This window comes from Ovis aries, chromosome 2 (genome assembly GCF_016772045.2).
Source record: "Ovis aries strain OAR_USU_Benz2616 breed Rambouillet chromosome 2, ARS-UI_Ramb_v3.0, whole genome shotgun sequence".
Classification (NCBI taxonomy): Eukaryota; Metazoa; Chordata; class Mammalia; order Artiodactyla; family Bovidae; genus Ovis; species Ovis aries.
Genome location: NC_056055.1, coordinates 240383342 through 240401429, shown reverse-complemented (window position 1 = coordinate 240401429; position 18088 = coordinate 240383342). Strand labels below are relative to the sequence as shown.

The 18088-nt window shown below is 48.8% G+C and overlaps 2 protein-coding genes across 12 annotated transcripts in view; both read left to right on the top strand.

Moving 5' to 3' along the window:
• Positions 1 to 9473, top strand: part of DHDDS (dehydrodolichyl diphosphate synthase subunit) — a 35780-nt gene extending 26307 nt beyond the window's left edge. For 4 of the 10 annotated variants that reach the window (XM_060411433.1, XM_060411429.1, XM_012151436.4 and 1 more), the window contains one exon: positions 7189 to 9473. In XM_060411433.1, coding sequence (XP_060267416.1) covers positions 7189 to 7425 — 237 coding nt within the window. In that variant the 3' untranslated portion in view covers positions 7426 to 9473. Of the gene's footprint in view, positions 1 to 7185 lie in introns of all 10 variants that reach the window. The other 6 variants (XM_060411432.1, XM_012151409.5, XM_012151426.4 and 3 more) reach the window with 3 other exon arrangements.
• A 1240-nt stretch (positions 9474 to 10713) lies between these two features.
• Positions 10714 to 14267, top strand: HMGN2 (high mobility group nucleosomal binding domain 2). 2 transcript variants are annotated; one of them, XM_015093671.4, is made up of 6 exons: positions 10714 to 10831; positions 11861 to 11905; positions 12106 to 12135; positions 12464 to 12514; positions 12905 to 13000; positions 13399 to 14267. In XM_015093671.4, the coding sequence occupies exons 1-6, from the start codon at positions 10817 to 10819 to the stop codon at positions 13432 to 13434; spliced, it is 273 nt and encodes a 90-aa protein (XP_014949157.1). In that variant the 5' UTR covers positions 10714 to 10816; the 3' UTR covers positions 13435 to 14267. The 2 variants fall into 2 exon arrangements, with proteins under 2 accessions (XP_014949157.1, XP_060267417.1); XM_060411434.1 differs by having other exon boundaries at positions 12905 to 14267.
• The last annotated feature ends 3821 nt before the right edge of the window (positions 14268 to 18088 follow it).

Here is an 18088-nt window from a genome sequence, read left to right as displayed (position 1 = left end):
TTGTGTGCTTGATCATTTAGTCTGAGAATATGAGGAAACTGAAAGAGGAAGTTGAGTTCAATTGAAAGGAAAAACAGCAAAGTCTCAATTATCCACTGTCAGTGAGGAATGAATATGTTTTTCCACATGACCAAATCTCCCTTTAAGAACTAAACCTTCTTTATCTCTTTTTGATAGATAACTTTCTGAAACATGTCTTGTGTGTAATTCATTGACACCTACTGTGTATTAGGCACTTGCTAATAATTATGATGATCAGAATAATCACATTCTACTGATGCTGATAGTGATAGTAGTGACTCCCATCTTGAAGCACTTCATTGTGCAGGATGGCCTTGAAAGATGGGATTCTTTCTCTAAGCTAGATGGTCTGCAAATACTTGACTTTGGGATTTCTTGTGTATGGTCAGTGGATAATTTTGACCGCATTCCTTCTTCCCTTCTCTTCCTGTTTCCAGTTTTAAATGAGCTACAGGTAAGAAAACCAGTCAACCAAGCTTGTTAGAATTATGTCTGTAAAGAAAGAGTAAACTGGCCTTTCATGAAGCCCAGAGGATCTTGATGCACGAGCTTTTGTGTATGGCTATTCTTGTCTCTGGGCTTCCCTGGTGCTCAGACGGTAAAGAATCTACCTGCAACGTGGGAGACCTGCGTTCAGTCCCTGGGTTGGGAAGATCCCTGGAGAAGGGAAGGGCTGCCCACTCCAGTATTCTGGCCTGGAGAATTCCATGGACAGAGGAGCCTGGTGGGCTACAGTCCGTGGGGTAACAAAGAATCAAACACGACTGGCTTTCACTTTCACATTATTGTCTCTAATTAGGAAGCTCAGAAGTCTTTTAGTAATTCAGATTTCTCAGATACTTTCCCACATGGCTACCAGAGGAATTACCTCAAGTTTCACTCATTCTGTTCAGTTCAATCCAGTTCAGTCGCTCAGTTGTGTCCGACTCTTTGTGACCCCATGAAACACAGCATGCCAGGCCTCCCTGGAGTTTACTCAAACTCATGTCCATTGAGTCGGTGATGCCATCCAGCCATCTCGTCCTCTGTTGTCCCCTTCTTCTCCCACCTTCAACCTTTCCCAGCATCAGGGTCTTTTCAGATGAGTCAGCTCTTCGCATCAGATGGCTAAAGTAAATGTCTCATTCTATGAATGTCTATTACTGAGTACCTGGTCTGAGTCAGGCACTACATTAGTATTCTACACAAGAGATTTAAGCAGTTAATTGGCCAGACAAGATCCCTACCTTCATGGAGATTATATTTTTACTTGAGGAGACAGATAATAAGTAAATAAATATATGCAATAAGGCAGTGGAGAAACAGAGTGTTGTCCTAGAAAGGAATGAAGCAAGCAAGAGGTGCCGAGTGGAGCAGTCAAGGAAGGTCTTGATAAGCCGTGATATTAAAGATGAGAAGTAGCCAGACATGTAAAAATCTAAGGGAGAAGAATTATTCTCTGTAGAGGGAGCAAGACGTGGAAGGATGCTACAGTTATATAGTTTAGGTCTTAGAAGAATGAAGAGGCCAGCATGCACGAAGAAGGGTGTGAGATGAAGCTGGGTGGGAGTCAGGCCTCTGATCATTCACGGCCTTGTAGGCTATGGTGACACATATGAAGACTTCCGTTGAGTGGGAATGGCAGGATCTAATTTACATTTTGTATAAGTCACTCAAGATTTTCACAGGGCAGGAGTCAGAGACCAAATTCCTACAGTTGTCCAGGTGGGAGGATGTGGCCTCGAGGTGGGGTGGCGGCTGCAGAGAAGGGGAGGTCTAAGTGGACTGAGATGGAGGAAAAGCAAACATTAAAACAGAAACAAATGAAACTAAGTTGATAATACAACCTTCAGAGACAGGGATTATTTCAAGTTACCTGAACATAGTTCTCTGATTATACATCTTCAGCGGTATATATTCTAAGAATAATACAAACTGGAAAGCAAACTTAAACATTACTTAAGAGGTTTATCAGTGGTAATGTTAATAATGTAATTCTGAAATTCTTTCATGCCTCTTGTAGGAGAAAACCAATGAGCATGAATATTAATATTACTAGGAAGCGAAACATTTAGGTTTTGGCCTGGGCAGTTGGGTGGATGGTTCTGCTGTTTTCTAGAATGGGGTGGAACATGTTTAAGGACAACCGTTAAGAGTTTCATTTGGTACCTAAGAATCATAATTCCAGACATTTATTGAGTTCTTACCACATGTCAGGCATCCTTTTACTTGATTCTACGTAGTTCTATAAGGTATATATTACTCTTAATTGCCTCCATTTTTTGAGAGAGGAGACCAAAGTAATAACAGATATTGACTGTCCTGAACTGTTTCTCAGCAGACCCCATGGGGGTTTTGGCCAGATTTCCTCTGCCCAGGAGCATTCATACTCTGTTTCTAGAAATCTTAGCACCTCAGCAGAAGCACTAGCAGTATAGTCCAGACTGGACAACATCCTGGCCAGGATGCTGTCAGAAGAGAGCTGATCTTTCTGATATCTCCCTTGTATGTGTTCTGTATCCGCACCAAACTGGACTGTTCAGTTCCTTGTTCTCATCCTCTTTGGTTTTCTGCCTCCACATCTGTGTTCTTACCCCATCTCCCAAATTCTTATTGTTCAGTTTGAGCTCCTCTGTCTCTAAGCCCAGCCCAGTATGTCCTGATGCCCTGCAGGAAGCCAGGATAGGGAGCTGGGTTCTTGACCTAGCTCACTGGGATGAGGGCAGTTGCTGGATGCTAATGGAAGCAGGGACTCAGCTACAAACGGTTGGAGGCTAGATCTTGGTATCTGAAGGGATCATGAAAGTTTCCAGGTGGTCACCCTTCATCTTCGAGAATGGGGGCTAGCAAAGGGAAGCAATCTTGACGATGACACAGTAGGACAGAGAAAATCAGGGAGGGGAAGGGGTGGGCAGCAGTACAGGCCACTCATCCTGTTACAAGCTGCATGGGTGGTAGGTCCCCGGGGGCCTTTCCTCAGAGATGAGGAGTAACAGTGTGGTCCACCTGACCAGTAATGATGCAGAGGGAGAAGGCACAGGTTCGCACTAAACTTCCTTTGATGCATCTGTCAGAGGTTAAACACTAGGCTGCATCAATCAACGATTTTATTTCTAGTACTCTAAAGGTAGTCACTGTCTTCTCCTCAAGAGAAGTTAGAAAACTTCAGCTGTCATCTCAGACATTCCTGACTTTGAATCATGGTGCTGCCTACTGGCTATGTGACTGACTAGGCAATTACTTAACCCTTCAGAGAATCACTTTTCTCATCTGTAAAATGAGAGAAGTAATGATAATACCTGCCTCACAAGTTTGTGATCAGCCTTCAGTGAACTAATACACCAAACTGATACACCAAACTAATACACCAGAACTGAGTGCAGTGCTGGAACAGAGTTCATTTTCAGAGACTGGTGGTCAGTATAGTTCACCATGTGTGTCTCTGGGCTCTCCATTAGACTTCATCTGTCTCCAGAAAATCCACAGACACTTAGCACCCTGCTCATCCTGTCTCAAGGACAATTCCCTTGGCACAGAGACTCTGGGTGCTCGTCAGAATATCATGTTTCCAGCAGGGGTGCTGTCTCAGCCCTCCGAAATGCATCCCCCTTGCTACCGACCTGGGGAGATGGGGACTCAGGAGAGGACTTGTTATTAGCTGGTGAATGTTTTGAAGCCCAAGACCTGTATCCTCTTTCTATGCCCTAGTGAGGTCAGCGGACCTGAGGATTTACATACTGTGGAGGGGCCATTACATCTGGTTCCCTGATTCTGCTGAGGACAGAACAAGAGCAGAGTCTTAATGCCCAGGAGAGGTTTATATTGATAGTTTAGAGCCCCATTTCTCAAAATGAGCTCCATGAAGACCTTACACCACAGAAGGTCTGTATAAGAAGTATCTACGGTAATTATGAATGCCCTCCCCCAGTTGCCCCTTATACAGGGAGAGTAGACAGTATGGTCAGGGAGAGAGAAATAGACCATTAGGACTTCCATTAGCCTAGATTTCCAGAGGCTGAGTACCTGAGAAGAACTTAGAACACCTTTGAGGCAGGGTGGCAGGTCCAGACCATCTGGTTGCACAGAGGCATCCAGATGCAGGCCACTGGTTCCCCACTCCGCCCCTAGAGAGTACAGCTTATCCAGAGGCACGCAACATGCGTCCTGTAGGTCTTTCGAGAAGTCACCTTAGTGGGAACCAAGGAAACTCTTAACTCACTGTGTGACTTAGGCCAGGTCCCTCCCTAGCTGGGTGTCATTATCTGTACAGGAGAAGTATAGAGCCGATGGGCTTTCCGCTCTCCCCTGACTCTGTCATCCTAACAGTGAATTGCTGATTCCTGGCAAATTAGGGGCCAGACTCTGCCCGACTGCCACCTCCCTGCTCAGCACTCAGGCTCGGGCTGCTATTTGGAAAAAGCCAGAGCAATTCTAACCAGCTCCGCGTCTCCTGCCTCTGTGGCTGGCTGCCCTCGTCCTTTCTGTTTGGCTAGAACTTTGCCTACCTAGTCACAAACAGTGGTGACAGAAGAAGAGCTACCTGTTAATAGCCAGGCACCAGATTGGGCATTCATTATCTCCTTTTTCTTCAAACCACCCAATGAGATGGATGTTATCATCCTCATTTTGCAGATGAAGAAATAGGCTCAGTGAGGTGAGGACATTCTTTGAACAGAAACTTCTCAAACCCCAATGTTCCAGGCAGACTCACTAGCCTAATCACCCTCTCTGATTTCATGAGTCTGCCCATTATTCCCTTGCCTAATATTCTCCTCCCCCATACACTCTACCTTTATCTGACTCTTCCCCATTGGTTAAATGGAGAAGGCAGTGGCACCCCACTCCAGTACTCTTGCCTGGAAAATCCCATGGACTGAGGACCCTGGTAGGCTGCAGTCCATGGGGTCACTAAGAGTTGGACACAACAGAGCGACTTCACTTTCACTTTTCACTTTCATGCATTGGAGAAGGAAATGGCAACCCACTCCAGTGTTCTTGCCCAGAGAATCCCAGGGACGGGGGAGCCTGGTGGGCTGCCGCCTCTGGGGTTGCACAGGGTCGGACATGACTGAAGCGACTTAGCAGCAGCAGCACTGGTTAAAGCTCATCTGGATCTGCCTGCCCATGAGATTCCACTGCCCCTTGACCTTCATCAGTCAGTTTCTTTCCTCTGAATTACTCAGCCCTTTCCCTTACCTTCCTGATGACCCTTACCACATTCCACCAGTACTGTGGCATTTGGGTATATCTTTGTGTTCTCAGCCTGTGAGCACATGGATTGTGGTGACTATATCCTGTGCATTTCTGAACCCCCAAAAAGGTCCCACATATGGGACCCAGGGTCCCCCCTGACCAAGGCCAGGAAGAAGCCCTTCTAGCGTGATGGAGACACTTAAGTAGCAACTTCTCAAACTTGTTTAGCCTTCATAGCACCACACGTGAGTTTGCTATCATAGCAGAAGAGTGCCCTTGACTGCCTTGGATCATTTAAGAGCCTAGAGGGGGTATTTTCTAGATTTTTCATTTCTCACCTTTGTGGTGGTGGTGGTGGGGTTTTAGTTGCTGAGTCATGTCTGAATCTTTTGCGACCCCATGGACTATAGCCCTCCAGACTCCTCTGTCCATGGGATTTCCAAGGCAATAATAGTGGAGTAGGTTGCCATTTCCTCCTCCAGGAGATCTTCCCAACCCAGGGATTGAACCCACATCTTCTGTGTCTCCTGCATTGGCAGATGGGTTCTTTACCATTGTGCCTTATTCATGCAATAAATCTTTATTGTTGAGAAGATGCTAGAAAATCACTTCCCTACTCTGAATCTCCATGTCTGTCTCCAGCAGATAGAAAGTCCCTTCCTAGCTTTATTGTGAGGGTCAAGTGAGACAACAGATGAAGCACTTGTGTGTGTGTAAGATATCCCTTAAAGGAGGAACACAGAGCAGTCCAGCTGTTCACAGGCTGAGTAGGACAGACAGGTACCCAAATACCACAGTACAAGGCAGAATGTGCTGGAGGGGGCACCAAAGGTATAGGGTGCCAAGCTGGCAGCAGGATGGGAGTTTCTCCAACATGGAATAGGACTGGCAGGAGGAACTCTGAGGCTAAGGTTCTGAAGCCTGTTAGCAAGAGCAGAGAGCATCAATAAGGCACAGCACGGCCTTGGTTCTGCTCCAAAAGGATTTTCGCCTCCTGTGCCAGGAACATCCTCCATGGCCTCCTGGGGGCATACGGTCAGTCTGTTGAACAGGTACAGGGTGCCCCAAGTGCCAGAAAGAAAGAGCCACAGTCTTTTTCCTCTAGGAGTTCATGGTTTGTCTGAAGACACAGTATGAGAAGTGCTGCCAAGGAATGCAGTCACTTCCCTCGTGTCAGAACTGGTTCCAGGAGCCCGAGGGCTCTACTGAGCCTTCAGCGGCTCCTTTTCTAACAGAAATGGTGGACTGTGGTCCTAATGCCTATTCTAGAGGCAGAATGCAGTAAGTGGCTTAGGAAAGCTGAACCTGCTTCTCAGAATGTTCACAGGAGGGTCATTTGCTGAGCAGGTGAGCCTCTCACATGAGAGGCAGTTCTGGATCCATACCCTGAAAGGTAACTTAGAAAGTTGGGAAGATAACACCCTCAGAGTGCCTGGGGAACCAAAAGAAATGACCCAATGGATATGCCCCAGGCAGGAATAGAACCTTCCTTGCATCAGAGAATAGGCAATAATAACTTGTAAAATTGCTATTTCTGTTTGAGAGCCTCCTAATATGCTGGAGGGGTTTTGCATATATTATCTCTAATCCTTAAAACCATTCTTCAAGATAGGCACAACCCCTACTTTACAGATGAAGAAATGAGGTTAGGAGAGGATTTGTCCAAAGCCACAAAGCTAGGTGGTGGGAGAACCAGAAGTCAGACCCACCTTTTCTGGTTCCCTTCCAAGTGCACACCTGAGAAGAATTTCGAGCAATACAGAAGCTCCCACCCCAAAGAGACCAACATGGAGCCAGAACTGGCAGCGCCCTGCCTGTACAACGCGGACACCACCCATTGCATACCTACTCCCAGATCTTTCCAAATGTGGTCTAAACTCCCCACTGTTCCACTTAACTTGGCCAGTCCTGTGCCCAGTCCCCACCTCCTCCATTCCAATTCCACCCAAGCCTAAAAATGATTTCCCCACCCCAATCCCCGCTTTTCTCTAGCAGAAGGCCCGAGACGTGTATGCAGAGGAGCGGAAGAGGCAGCAGCTGGAGAGGGACCAGGCTGCAGTGACAGAGCAGCTGCTGCAGGAGGGGCTCCCGGCCAGTGGGGACCCCCAGCTCCGACGGACACGCTTGCACAAACTCTCAGCCAGACGGGAAGAGCGGGTCCAGGGCTTCCTGCAAGCCTTGGAACTCAAGCGGGCTGACTGGCTGGCACATCTGGGCACTGCATCAACCTGAGTGAGGCTGGCCTCCTGCCACTTTGCCCTACCCTTGGCCTCCAGGGCCCCACTCCCCTTTCTTTTCTTGGCGAAAGGCATCTCCCTCCTGATGATGAATTGTGTTCCTTGGCTTAGCAAGGGACCCCCAGAGGCTAGGTCTGCGGCCAAATATCTGTGGGCAGCCTGGGACAGTGCCGCTGGGGAGAGGGGTGGGGGCGCGTCTCAAGGACACTGAGCCCAGCTGTGGTCACAGTGGTTTGGGGAGCAGTGGGCCCCAGCTCTTCTGTCTTTGCCACCTCTACCTGGACTCCTAGGTGCGTTTTGTTTTTCTACCAGCACATCCTTCAACACACAAAATTTGGGGGAAGAGGTCTCCCCCAAACCTTAGCCCTTTACCCATCTATCTTAGCCATCACAAAAGATGTGGCCCCACCGTGGATTTGCTGGCAAAGAGCTAATAGGTGGCCAGCGTGATTTAGGCAAAGGGGAGGGAGAGACAGAAAATTTGCCCATCTGCTGCTCCTCCCCCTTGGCTCTCCACCTGGGATTTGCTATTGAATCTTTACCCCCTCCCACCACACTGGGCTGATTGCTCACTGAAAGGCTCAGTGCCCCCAATGGTGCGAGGAAGCCAGGCGGGTGATTACAATCCAATTACCTATTGTCGACTCAGCCCACACAAGCTTTTCTCCTCCTCTTGCAGGGCATGGGGCCAGGCTCCACTCCCCAGTGAGACGGGCCCCCTCCATTGCCACAGGGTAACAGAAGAGCCTGTAGGCCCTGGTGAGTCTAATCTAGCACAGGCCGCCTCCCATGGATCACATGAGGACCAAGAGCACAGAAACCAGCCCGTCTCCCAACTGACTGCCTCCTGCCCTCAGCATCTCGGACTCTGCTTCCCACCTCCACAGCCTTTGAGGCTTTTCTCAGCTTTTGACCTGGCCCCCTAAGTAGGCCGTGAGATGATTTAGTCTCAGCATGGCAGAGTCTCAGCTTGTGAGGGCCAAGGTTGCCCAGCAGGGAGAAGAGGGCCGAGTCAAGGGCTGTGTCCTTTCCCTTACCTCTCCCTGCCAGGCCTGGCTGCAGAGCTGCTGAGAGGATTAGTGCCTTTGAAGAGCTGTCTGTCTGAGCAACTCCGTGCTTCAGGTGCCCCACAGCAGCACCAGCGGGTAATACCAACCAAACGCTGTGTCTTCCCATTTTACTTTCTGCAAACTATTTCCCCAGCACCTCCCTCTAGGGGAGAGGTGGGGTCTTGCAAGCAGTGCTAAGAGCATATTCTTTAAAACCCCTAACTTCCTTGTATTCCAGTCCCCTCCCCTTTCTGTGCCTGGATACCTGGCACAAGAGACCCCTTGGCCATCATCCCTGCTCCCAGAATTAGGCATGAATGCCAGACACTGCGACGGAGAAGCCAATCAGTGCACCCTTTGGCAAGTCCCCCACACACACCTGGCACTCCCCACTACCAATGCCTGGCACAGGGTTCCCAGAGAGCAGGTGCTGTACATTTTCCAGCTTTACAATGAGGCTGTTGACAGCCTTAATTAGGGAGGCATGAATTATGCGGCTATAACGGCAGAGCCCTACAATTAAGGCGGGAAAGAGGGGCTGGAGGCAGCAAACGGAATCAGCCCTATGAGCATGGTGGTTGAGTCCTTTCTGGGTCTGACTTTCCCTAACGTGATCAGGGGTACCGCAGAGGTGATTAATGGGCAGGTATCTTTCTGGCCTGAGGGCCTGTATTCTGGGAGAGGTACACGGGGTGGGGGAGGGGCGAGGAGTGGCTGCCTCGGGAGGCACGAGAGGGGTGAAAAGGAGCTGAGGGATCACGGATGTCCTGAACCGGGCTGCAAATAGTTGATACGAAGTCACTGTGATTGCTTTCGACCGGTATGATTTGTACAAACCAGCTCAATCCTTGCCTCAAGAAACTCGGTGCGACCTATTTAAATGTCCTCTCACCTGTGAGCCAACCCCCCCCCGCCCCCCCGCAACTTGAGGATATTTATCGTGTTGTGTTCTCTTGGGTGTCAAATAGAATTTTAAAAATTCTTAGAGGTAAAACTTGTTGGCGTACAGTGCAACAGAAGACCGTGTTTTGCTGCAGCAATTGTCCACCTCCCTCAGGTGCACTCGGCCACTTCCAGGATCCCTAGCTTTGGGGGCAGAGAGGGGAAGCCACTGAACAGGGGTTTGCCATCGCAACACCTGTTCCTCTACTTGTTTCCTAATCCCTGGACGCTTTCCTCCACCCTCCTTTTCATCGCGCAAGTGAAAGGAAGCCAGCCTGCCAGTGTGGAAGGAGGGATTTCGCCAGCTGCGTTTGCAGCGCCCAGGCTTGGTGGCCGCGTCGGGTGGGGGCAGCTGAGCTTGATGTCTCCGAAGCGGGTGGAGCTTAGGGGGAGGGGAATGCTAGTAGGCCGCCTTGGCGGCCACTCTCCATCATTCGGTGGCGAGGTTCTGAGGTCCGGGAATACAAGGACCTAAGGGAGCCCAGCCGCCCGACAGGCTTCGGGGGGCGGTGAAGGGGTGGGGGCTCTGTTGGTATTTGGGGAGGCGGCTGAGCAACGGGTGCTGAAAGGACAGCTCCTACCTGCCCCACTGCACCCGAAAGGCACCTCTACGCATAAAGTCTCCCCACTGGATCCTCTACCCCACCTCGAGAGGTCTGCCTTCCAGGTGAGGTGCACGAAAGGCTTCCTCTGAGTGGCAGCTTGGAAGGATGCACGTCCGGCTGCGCCAAGCTGGCTTCCCGGCTGTTTCCCCACTTCAGGCGTCAGCCTCGGCCCTGGGAACTGCAGCCCGTGCCTCTAAGCCGCGCGCTTCCTCCCGCCTCCGGCGGAGAAGGGCAGTGCGGCCAGGCCTAGCAAACCCCTCTTCTGGGGCCCCCAGCGGGAACAGGAAGGAAAGCGGCTGAGATGCGCCCTAAGTGTCGCACGGCTTGGAGAAGTGGGTAGCTCGGTTGCATAAGGTGGAAGGAACTTGGTAGTTTGCAAAAGCCAAGCTCTTGGCGGGAGCCGAAACCCAGAGCCCGCCGACTCACACCATAACCACCACCCCTCGCCCCTCATTTACTGCCTGCGACGCGCGCCTCCCCCACTGCGCCCCCACCCCCTCGGCGCGCCAGCGTCTCGCGCACCCTACCCCCCCATACCCCCCTCCTCACTCCCTCCAGAGGAGGTGAGTTTAAACCCCGCCCACGTGACCCCAGCTGGGCCAATGAGCGGCGGCGGGAGGTGAAATCCGGTTCTAACCGGTCCGGGGCTCCCAGCGCTATAAAAACTTTATAAACCCCCCGGAGCCCGAGCAGTGTGAAGAAGAGGCGAGAGCGACCCCTGGATCGACTTAAAGCCCGCGCCCCACTGCATCCCCGTGTCCAGCGCCTACGTCCCACCGCCGCAGCCACCATGCCCAAGAGAAAGGTACGTGGCGCGAGGGCCCCAGGCGCTGGGCCGCCGCCGCCGCCACTACCACCACCGTCAGTGCTGCTCCGCCGCTCTCCTCGGCTCCGGGGCGCGCGAGCCGGCTGCGATGCTGGAGCAGGCTCAGCCGCCCGGCGCAGCGTCTCGAGGCGGTGTCAGGCGGCCCCAGGCTACCCTGCGCGGTTCGTCTGCCCGCGGGCGCCAGAGGCCATATTGGAGGAGCGGCGGCCGGGGCGGGAGGAGCCATGTTGGCGGCTGTTTATCCCGCTCCCCTCGGGCTCGACGTGCCCGCCCCGCGCCCCCTCCCCCCATGGCTAAGCTCTCCCTCCCTCCTCCCGTCCCTTCCCCGCGGGCGGGCAATTCAAACCCAAAAGGGCGGGAAGGCGGCGTTCTGGGTTGGCGGGCGGGGGGAACGCGCTGCCGCCAAAAAACCGCCGCCGTGAGGGGGCGGGACCCTCCCTCCTGGGGCGGGGCTTCGGTGAGGCCCCGCCTCCACCCGCGCACCGCCCACGGCCCCAGCGCACGAGACTCGGCCCCGGTGCGCGTCGCTGCCGCCCACGGGTTCCCCCGCTCGGCTGCGTGCGCCTGCCGTCTCCCGCCCTCGACGGCTGCCATGGCAACGGCGCTCGGGCCCCGCCCCCGGAGGGGTTTGTTTGCTCCCTGTGCAGCTGTTGCTTCTGCCTGGCGCGGCGGCGCGGGCCGCACTTCGCGCGCCTCGCTCCAGGTTTCCTCGCTTTTCCCCAGGCTGATTGGGGCTTGTACCCTCGCTGTCTCAGCGCGATTCGAGCCTGCTCGTGCGTGCAGCTTGACACAAAAGGTCATTCCTAGAGCTTTCTAAGCACTTGGAGGATTTGCAGAGGAGCTGGAGATGCTACAAACTGACCATTTGTATGTCCTGGAAAAAGTTGTGTACAGGATTCCCATTGACCCCCCCCATCCCCGGGACTTAAAAGTTTACTGAATCATTAAGAATTGCTTCAGAAGCTGCAACTTTCTTAGGTTTTGCTTGTTTGTTTTTTTTCTTTTTAGGCTGAAGGGGATGCTAAAGGAGATAAAGCCAAGGTGAAGGACGAAGTAAGTCTTTCTGCCTTTGGAATCTCACAAAGCTTTGGGCTCCTTCAGTGGAGCCCAAATCATATCCGTTGTCCTGAATTTACCTCAATAAGCTCTCTTTAGTCCCTGGAGTCCAGAACAACTTAGCTCCAAAACTTGTGTTTTTCAGTAGTTCGACTGCCCTATTTGTAATTTTCTTTTTTTCTTTTTTTTTTAAATAGCCACAGAGAAGATCTGCAAGGTTATCTGCTGTAAGTGTGTCTGCCTCTAAACTTTCACGTTATTCCCTGAAACTAAAAAGCACTGGAAAACTTCCCTTTACTTCCCATGAGTTACAGTTAGTCTCTTGCCCATTGTAGTTTGCTCGCTGTGAAATTGTGTTGATTGTAGCCAAAGTGGGACACTTCTGAGTGTTGCTTGAGTGGGTTTCTGAAGATAAGTTCTAATACAAAGCCCACTGCAGACTTTACAAAGTTGGAGAAACTTCTGTGCCAGTGATTCTGTGGTTTGGTTGTGGGTTGTTTTCTTTGGTCTATTGTACTAATGTTTTCTACTTTCCTTCTCTCCCCCAAATAAAAGAAACCTGCTCCTCCAAAGCCAGAGCCCAAGCCTAAAAAGGCCCCTGCAAAGGTGAGCAAGATGGTGAGACAGACAATGCCTATAGGATCTATGCAAAAGTCTGAATAGTTGTCTCATGTTGCTGACAGGGAGACCTGCTATAAACAAATTCTTTTGTTGACACAAAGTTGAGACTTGACAGAGTTACTAGGGCTGGTCCTTAACCAAAACCTCTGTCTTCAGTTTACAGCAAATTCTGCACTTGGGTATTAAAACACCCAAGTGTTTAAGCTGTTTTATTCTGTTATTTGCACCTGATAGATTTTGTATATTGAAGACCACAGTTGGTTTTGTTTCTCTATGGGGGAGGTGTTTGTCTTATAGTTGATAAAGCAGACTGTATCCTGGTGATATAAAATGAGGAGAAACAGCTTTTTCTTTCCCCCTCCCTCCCCTTTTTAGAAGGGAGAGAAGGTACCCAAAGGGAAAAAGGGGAAAGCCGATGCTGGCAAGGACGGGAATAACCCTGCAGAAAACGGAGACGCCAAAACAGACCAGGTACAGCTGCTGTTTCCACTCTTTAGGTCTGCCCTTTGAGTTACTGATCCCAAAAGCTTTCATGGCCTTTTTCTTGCATCTGCATCACTCCCCAGTGTCCCTTTTAATCCAGTTTGCTTGTGGTTTTTCCCCCCTGTGAATTTAATCTGGATTCCTGAAGTCTCTGCCATCCAGTATATGGAGCTCTGATTAGAGAGCCTTGTCCTTGGCTTAAGCGTCACACTCCTGCTACACTATGGTTCTCAAGCGGGGAGTAACCTCAGACCTTATCATGCTGATGTGTCCCCATCCCTAGTTTCACAGTAAGATCCAGAGGGGAAGTGACTTAGTAAAGTTACCTACTAAGTCATTTTAAAAAGAAATACTGAGTCTCTAAGGTGGTTTCTGTTTTCTTTCAGGCACAGAAAGCTGAAGGTGCTGGAGATGCCAAGTGAAGTGTGTGCATTTTTGATAACTGTGTACTTCTGGTGACTGTACAGTTTGAAATACTATTTTTTATCAAGTTTTATAAAAATGCAGAATTTTGTTTTACTTTTTTTTTTTTTAAGCTATGTTGTTAGCACACAGAACACTTCATTGTTGTTTTTTGGGGGAAGGGCACATCACTAACAGAATGTCTCAGAAGCTGAATTGACGTGGGGGGAAAATACCTTTCCTGTCTAGTTTTGAGAGACTTCCTCTTGGTTCCCAGGAAGGAGGGATTCCTTGATGTTGACACACATTAGCCACCTTGGCACAAACGCCTTGTGGTGTGGGAAAACTAAAATTTAGTTTTTATGTCCTCTTCTCCCTCTCCACCTCAGCACAGACTTGACTCCACTAAACCCAGAGACCTGTTGGAACCTGAACCCCGTGCCCCCCCAAAATTGATGACCAGTATGTCAGGCAATCTGGACTTTCTAGTGTCACCGTTGAGATGGCGTCCTTCAAAAGAGCAGCAGTTCCTTTTTTAGACTGCGGCTCCTCAGAGTGATGCTTCTGCCATTTTCATTTCCATTTCCTGAAAGTCAGGGTCGGCTTGTGAAAAGTTGTTAAACAACATGCTAAATGTGAAATGTCAACCCTCACTCTAAACTTTCCCTGTTCAGAGCATCACATGAAGATTTCACTGGGTTTTTATAGTGGCTTTCTGATTTTGGTAGTCCATTGAAAAAGGGAGTTTGAAAGTTGTATACTGTTAACGATTGTCTGCCCATGTCCTGCCTGAAATACCATGATTGTTTATGAAAAGTATCTTTAATAAAGCTGGATACAGTTTGGCTTGGAATGCTGCTTTTAATCTTTCCCCAGGAGTGGGGGAGCCTGGTTTCTCCCAAGTCTCTTGGGACAGGATGCATTCTGGTGTGAGGTGTAGACGCTCCATGTGCAGTCGATCTTTATGGTCCATCTGTAGAGCACAGTGCTGCGTGGAGTTGGGAAAGTTCCCAGGAGCAGACTGCTGGCGAGGCTGGGAGCAGAGAAGTGGTTTCTGTACTTGGTTATACCTGAAGTGTATTTTTAAATGCAGGTATCCGGTAGGTCTGAGGTTTTGGCCTGGTAGGTGACAGTAAAAGAGCCTTTCCACTTCACTCGCATTTAAGGTCTCTATAAAGTTAGCAAATTAATAGATACAGCTATATATTTCTTAAGTGAGAAGGAAGTGCTTTTGTGTCTACACAGTTGGCCATAGGATGTGTAAGGCAGATGGCACCCTGCTCTTGAGAAGTGATTATAAATTCTTGTCCTTGCTGGTGAAGTATTCTAGCTCCACAAACAAAGATGTTAGTGGGGACTTTACTCATTGCTTTAGTTTGAAAACCCTTCAGAGAAACCCTTTCTTTTAGGAAAATAGCAAGAACTCATCTGTTAGGAAATCAAACTTGTAGTAAATTGACAGTTGCAGTTTGAATTTGCTTCCGCAGGTCACCTTTTATTTGAGGGGAGTTAACATATTGGGTTGGCCAAAAATTTGGAAGCACTTAATGGAAAAACAAACTTCTCAGCCAGCCCAATAAGTTGGAGGCTAGTTTTTAAAAAAACCTTATGTGACTTTATCCCTTTAGTCAAAAAGGTAGAGCTTTCATATCGGTTAAGCTTTTTTTGGTAACTTTTCTGTTTATTATCTCTGACCTTCAGTTTTGAGACAATTGTGTAATCCAAGTGTTAACACCCTTTTTACTAATGGGGAAATAGATGAAGAAACTTGTTCAAGGTTATGTGTACATCTAAGGAGTAGCAAAGTCCTGGTTCAAACCCCCGACTTTAGTGAAAAATAATTTCAAAGTTCGACTTGTATTAGGGGCCACTATTTGGAGAAGGTATACTTTGCCCACTTGGGCAGTTTTAGGCATTTGCCTCCATTATTGCTGAAATAGTTCTAGGGTGTTGGTTGGTAATTTTTATTCAGGGATGGTGTCATTTTCCAGAGTGGAGCCTGTTAACAACTGTTAAGAGTTGGGGTATGGCAACCTGTTATTGCACAGAAGCTGCAGGATTTGAGAAAGCCACAGTTAAGGTTACCTTATCAGTGTTAAGAGTTCAGGTTGTTGAGACCTGTTGAGACATAGACCAGGCTAGGAGTTTGGCCACTTTCTGTCCTTTAATCTTTGGGTCAGTCCTATGTAGATGTTATCCCCATTTTACAGTTAAGTGATTCAGAGGTGAAATGACTGGCTTAGATTATATTCAGTAACCATCTTTTTCTGTTACTTAGAAATTAGGATAAGGAAGGTGAGCTTGAATTTTCTCCTTCCTGGACAATATTTACTGATTTGACTGACTGTGGAGCATGAGAGTGCCTGGGCTTACAAATCCAAAAAGTAGATGTGAAAACCTTGTAAGGACATTTAAGACAATCTTACAGCTTGATCAGTGGCAGTCCTGACCTGAACATATAAAAACATTCCCTTCCCTGTGTGTCCTGTCTCCAAGCCCAGTTGGGAAGAGTTGCCAGTAACCTACCTTGGGCTTTCTTGACTCTAAAAAAGAAAAAAAAAATCAGATGGTTTAAACAGGATTTCTGTCCCTAAGAAAACTGGCTTAGAGTGGTTCTAAGAACCCAGGTGGGTCCAGCTTTTCTGCCCTGAGAGTGCGGTCCACCCACCACCCCTCCCCAGTCAGCTGCTGCAGACCTCAGCTTCACACCAGTGTGCAGAGGCAGAAGATGTTTTCTTTTTCTTGAGAATAATTATTTCACAGATGTGCCTCAGTAGCTTGGGTCTGATTGGGCTAAAGTAGATCACTTGCTCACACTTAAGCCAGTCATGGCAAGAGGGATGGAACCACAGAATCTGTTGAGGATTCAGCCAGAATTACTGAAATTAAATAGGGTAGGGATAACAGAAGAACTGAGTGGATAATCACCACTACACTCCAGTCCTGTGATGTCTCCAAGCCTCACCTTGCCTGGCTTGACTGCAGCATTTAATATTGCTGAGCACAGGCCCCCAAGCTTATTTCAAAGGGAGAAAAAGTTCACCCGGTAAACTCCACCATTTTAACACATAGTTGGGTGGTTTTTCGAATATTCACAAATTTATGCCAGTCTCCACTACGGAATATTTTTAGCACTCCAGAGAAACCTTATAGCTTCTAGCAGTCATTCCCCGTTCCCCTCCCACCAACCCTGCTGCTGAGTCGCTTCAGTGCGACACAGTCCCACTCTGTGTGACCCCGTAGACGGCAGCCCACCAGGCTCCCCGGTCCCTGGGATTCTCCAGGCAAGGACACGAGTGGGTTGCCATTTCCTTCTCCAATGCATGAAAGTGAAGTCGCTTAGTCAAGTCCGACTCTCAGTGACCCCATGGACTGCAGCCTACCAGGCTTCTCTGTCCATGGGATTTTCCAGGCAAGAGTACTGGAGTGGGGTGCCATTGCCTTCTCCGCCCACCAACCCTAGGCAACTGCTAATCCCCATTGTCTTTATTTTTTAAATTAATTTTTATTGAAGTAGAGTTGTTCCACATTGTCCAATCAAAGACATTCCATCTAAATGAAATCTTAGAATACAGTCTTGTGACTGGCTGCTTTCACTAAGCATGTTTTCAGAGTTCGTGCAGGTATTTCATTCCTCCTATTGCCGAGTAAACCGTATTTTATCCATTGATGAGTTGGGCATTCAGGTTTCCACTTTTTGGCTATTATGAATACTGCTTAAAATATTGTATACAAGTTTTTTGTGTGGACATGTATTCAGATCTTTGGGGCATATCCATAGCAGTGGAATTGCTGGGGCATATGGTATCTCTTATGTTTAACTTTTTGAGGAACCAACAGTTTTCCATAGCAGCCGTGCCATTTTACATTCCCACCAGTGATAAATGAGGGTTCCGTTTTCCCCACGTCCTCACCAACACGTATTGTTTCATTATAGGCATCCTGGTGGGTATGGAGTGATGTTTCATTGTGGTGTTGATTTACATTTCCCTTATGACTCGGATGCTGAGCATCTTTTCACGTGTGTTGGCCATTTGTATACCTTTTTTTTATTTTGGCCAAGGGCTTATGGGATTCTAGTTTCCCAACTAGGGGTTGAATGTATGCCTCCTGCAATAGAAGCACAAGAGTTTTAACCACTGGAATGCCAGGAAATTTATTTATTTATTGAGAAATGTTTATTTAGATCCTTTGCCCATTTTTAATTGAGTTATCTACTGTTGAGATGCAGGGGTTCTTTATATACTCTGCATACTAAGATTCTCATCAGATACATGATTTGCAATGACTCCCATCCTATGGGATTATATTTTTTTGTCCTGTGACTATAGCAGTCTTTATATCTGAAATTCAAGAAGGAAACAGCTGTGTTCCAAAGCAGACACTCAGGTCCAAAATATGAAGGTATTTTTTGAACTGCCGCCTTCACTCCAAAGCCCATCCATCTCTCAGCATCCAGAGATTAAGGACACGTTCTGCTTAGCTCTATAATAGAGCGGCAAACTCTGCACCACTGACGCCACAGGACAGTTGCCTGTGAAAACGACGTCTGCCGCGGGGCCCCAGCTTCGCTTCTCACAGCTTGGCGTCTTGGTCCGGGAGAGCGGTTGTCTGAGCACCCCTCTAGATAGTGCTCATGCTGTGCTGGCAGGGCAAGAGCAGGCATGGCGACAG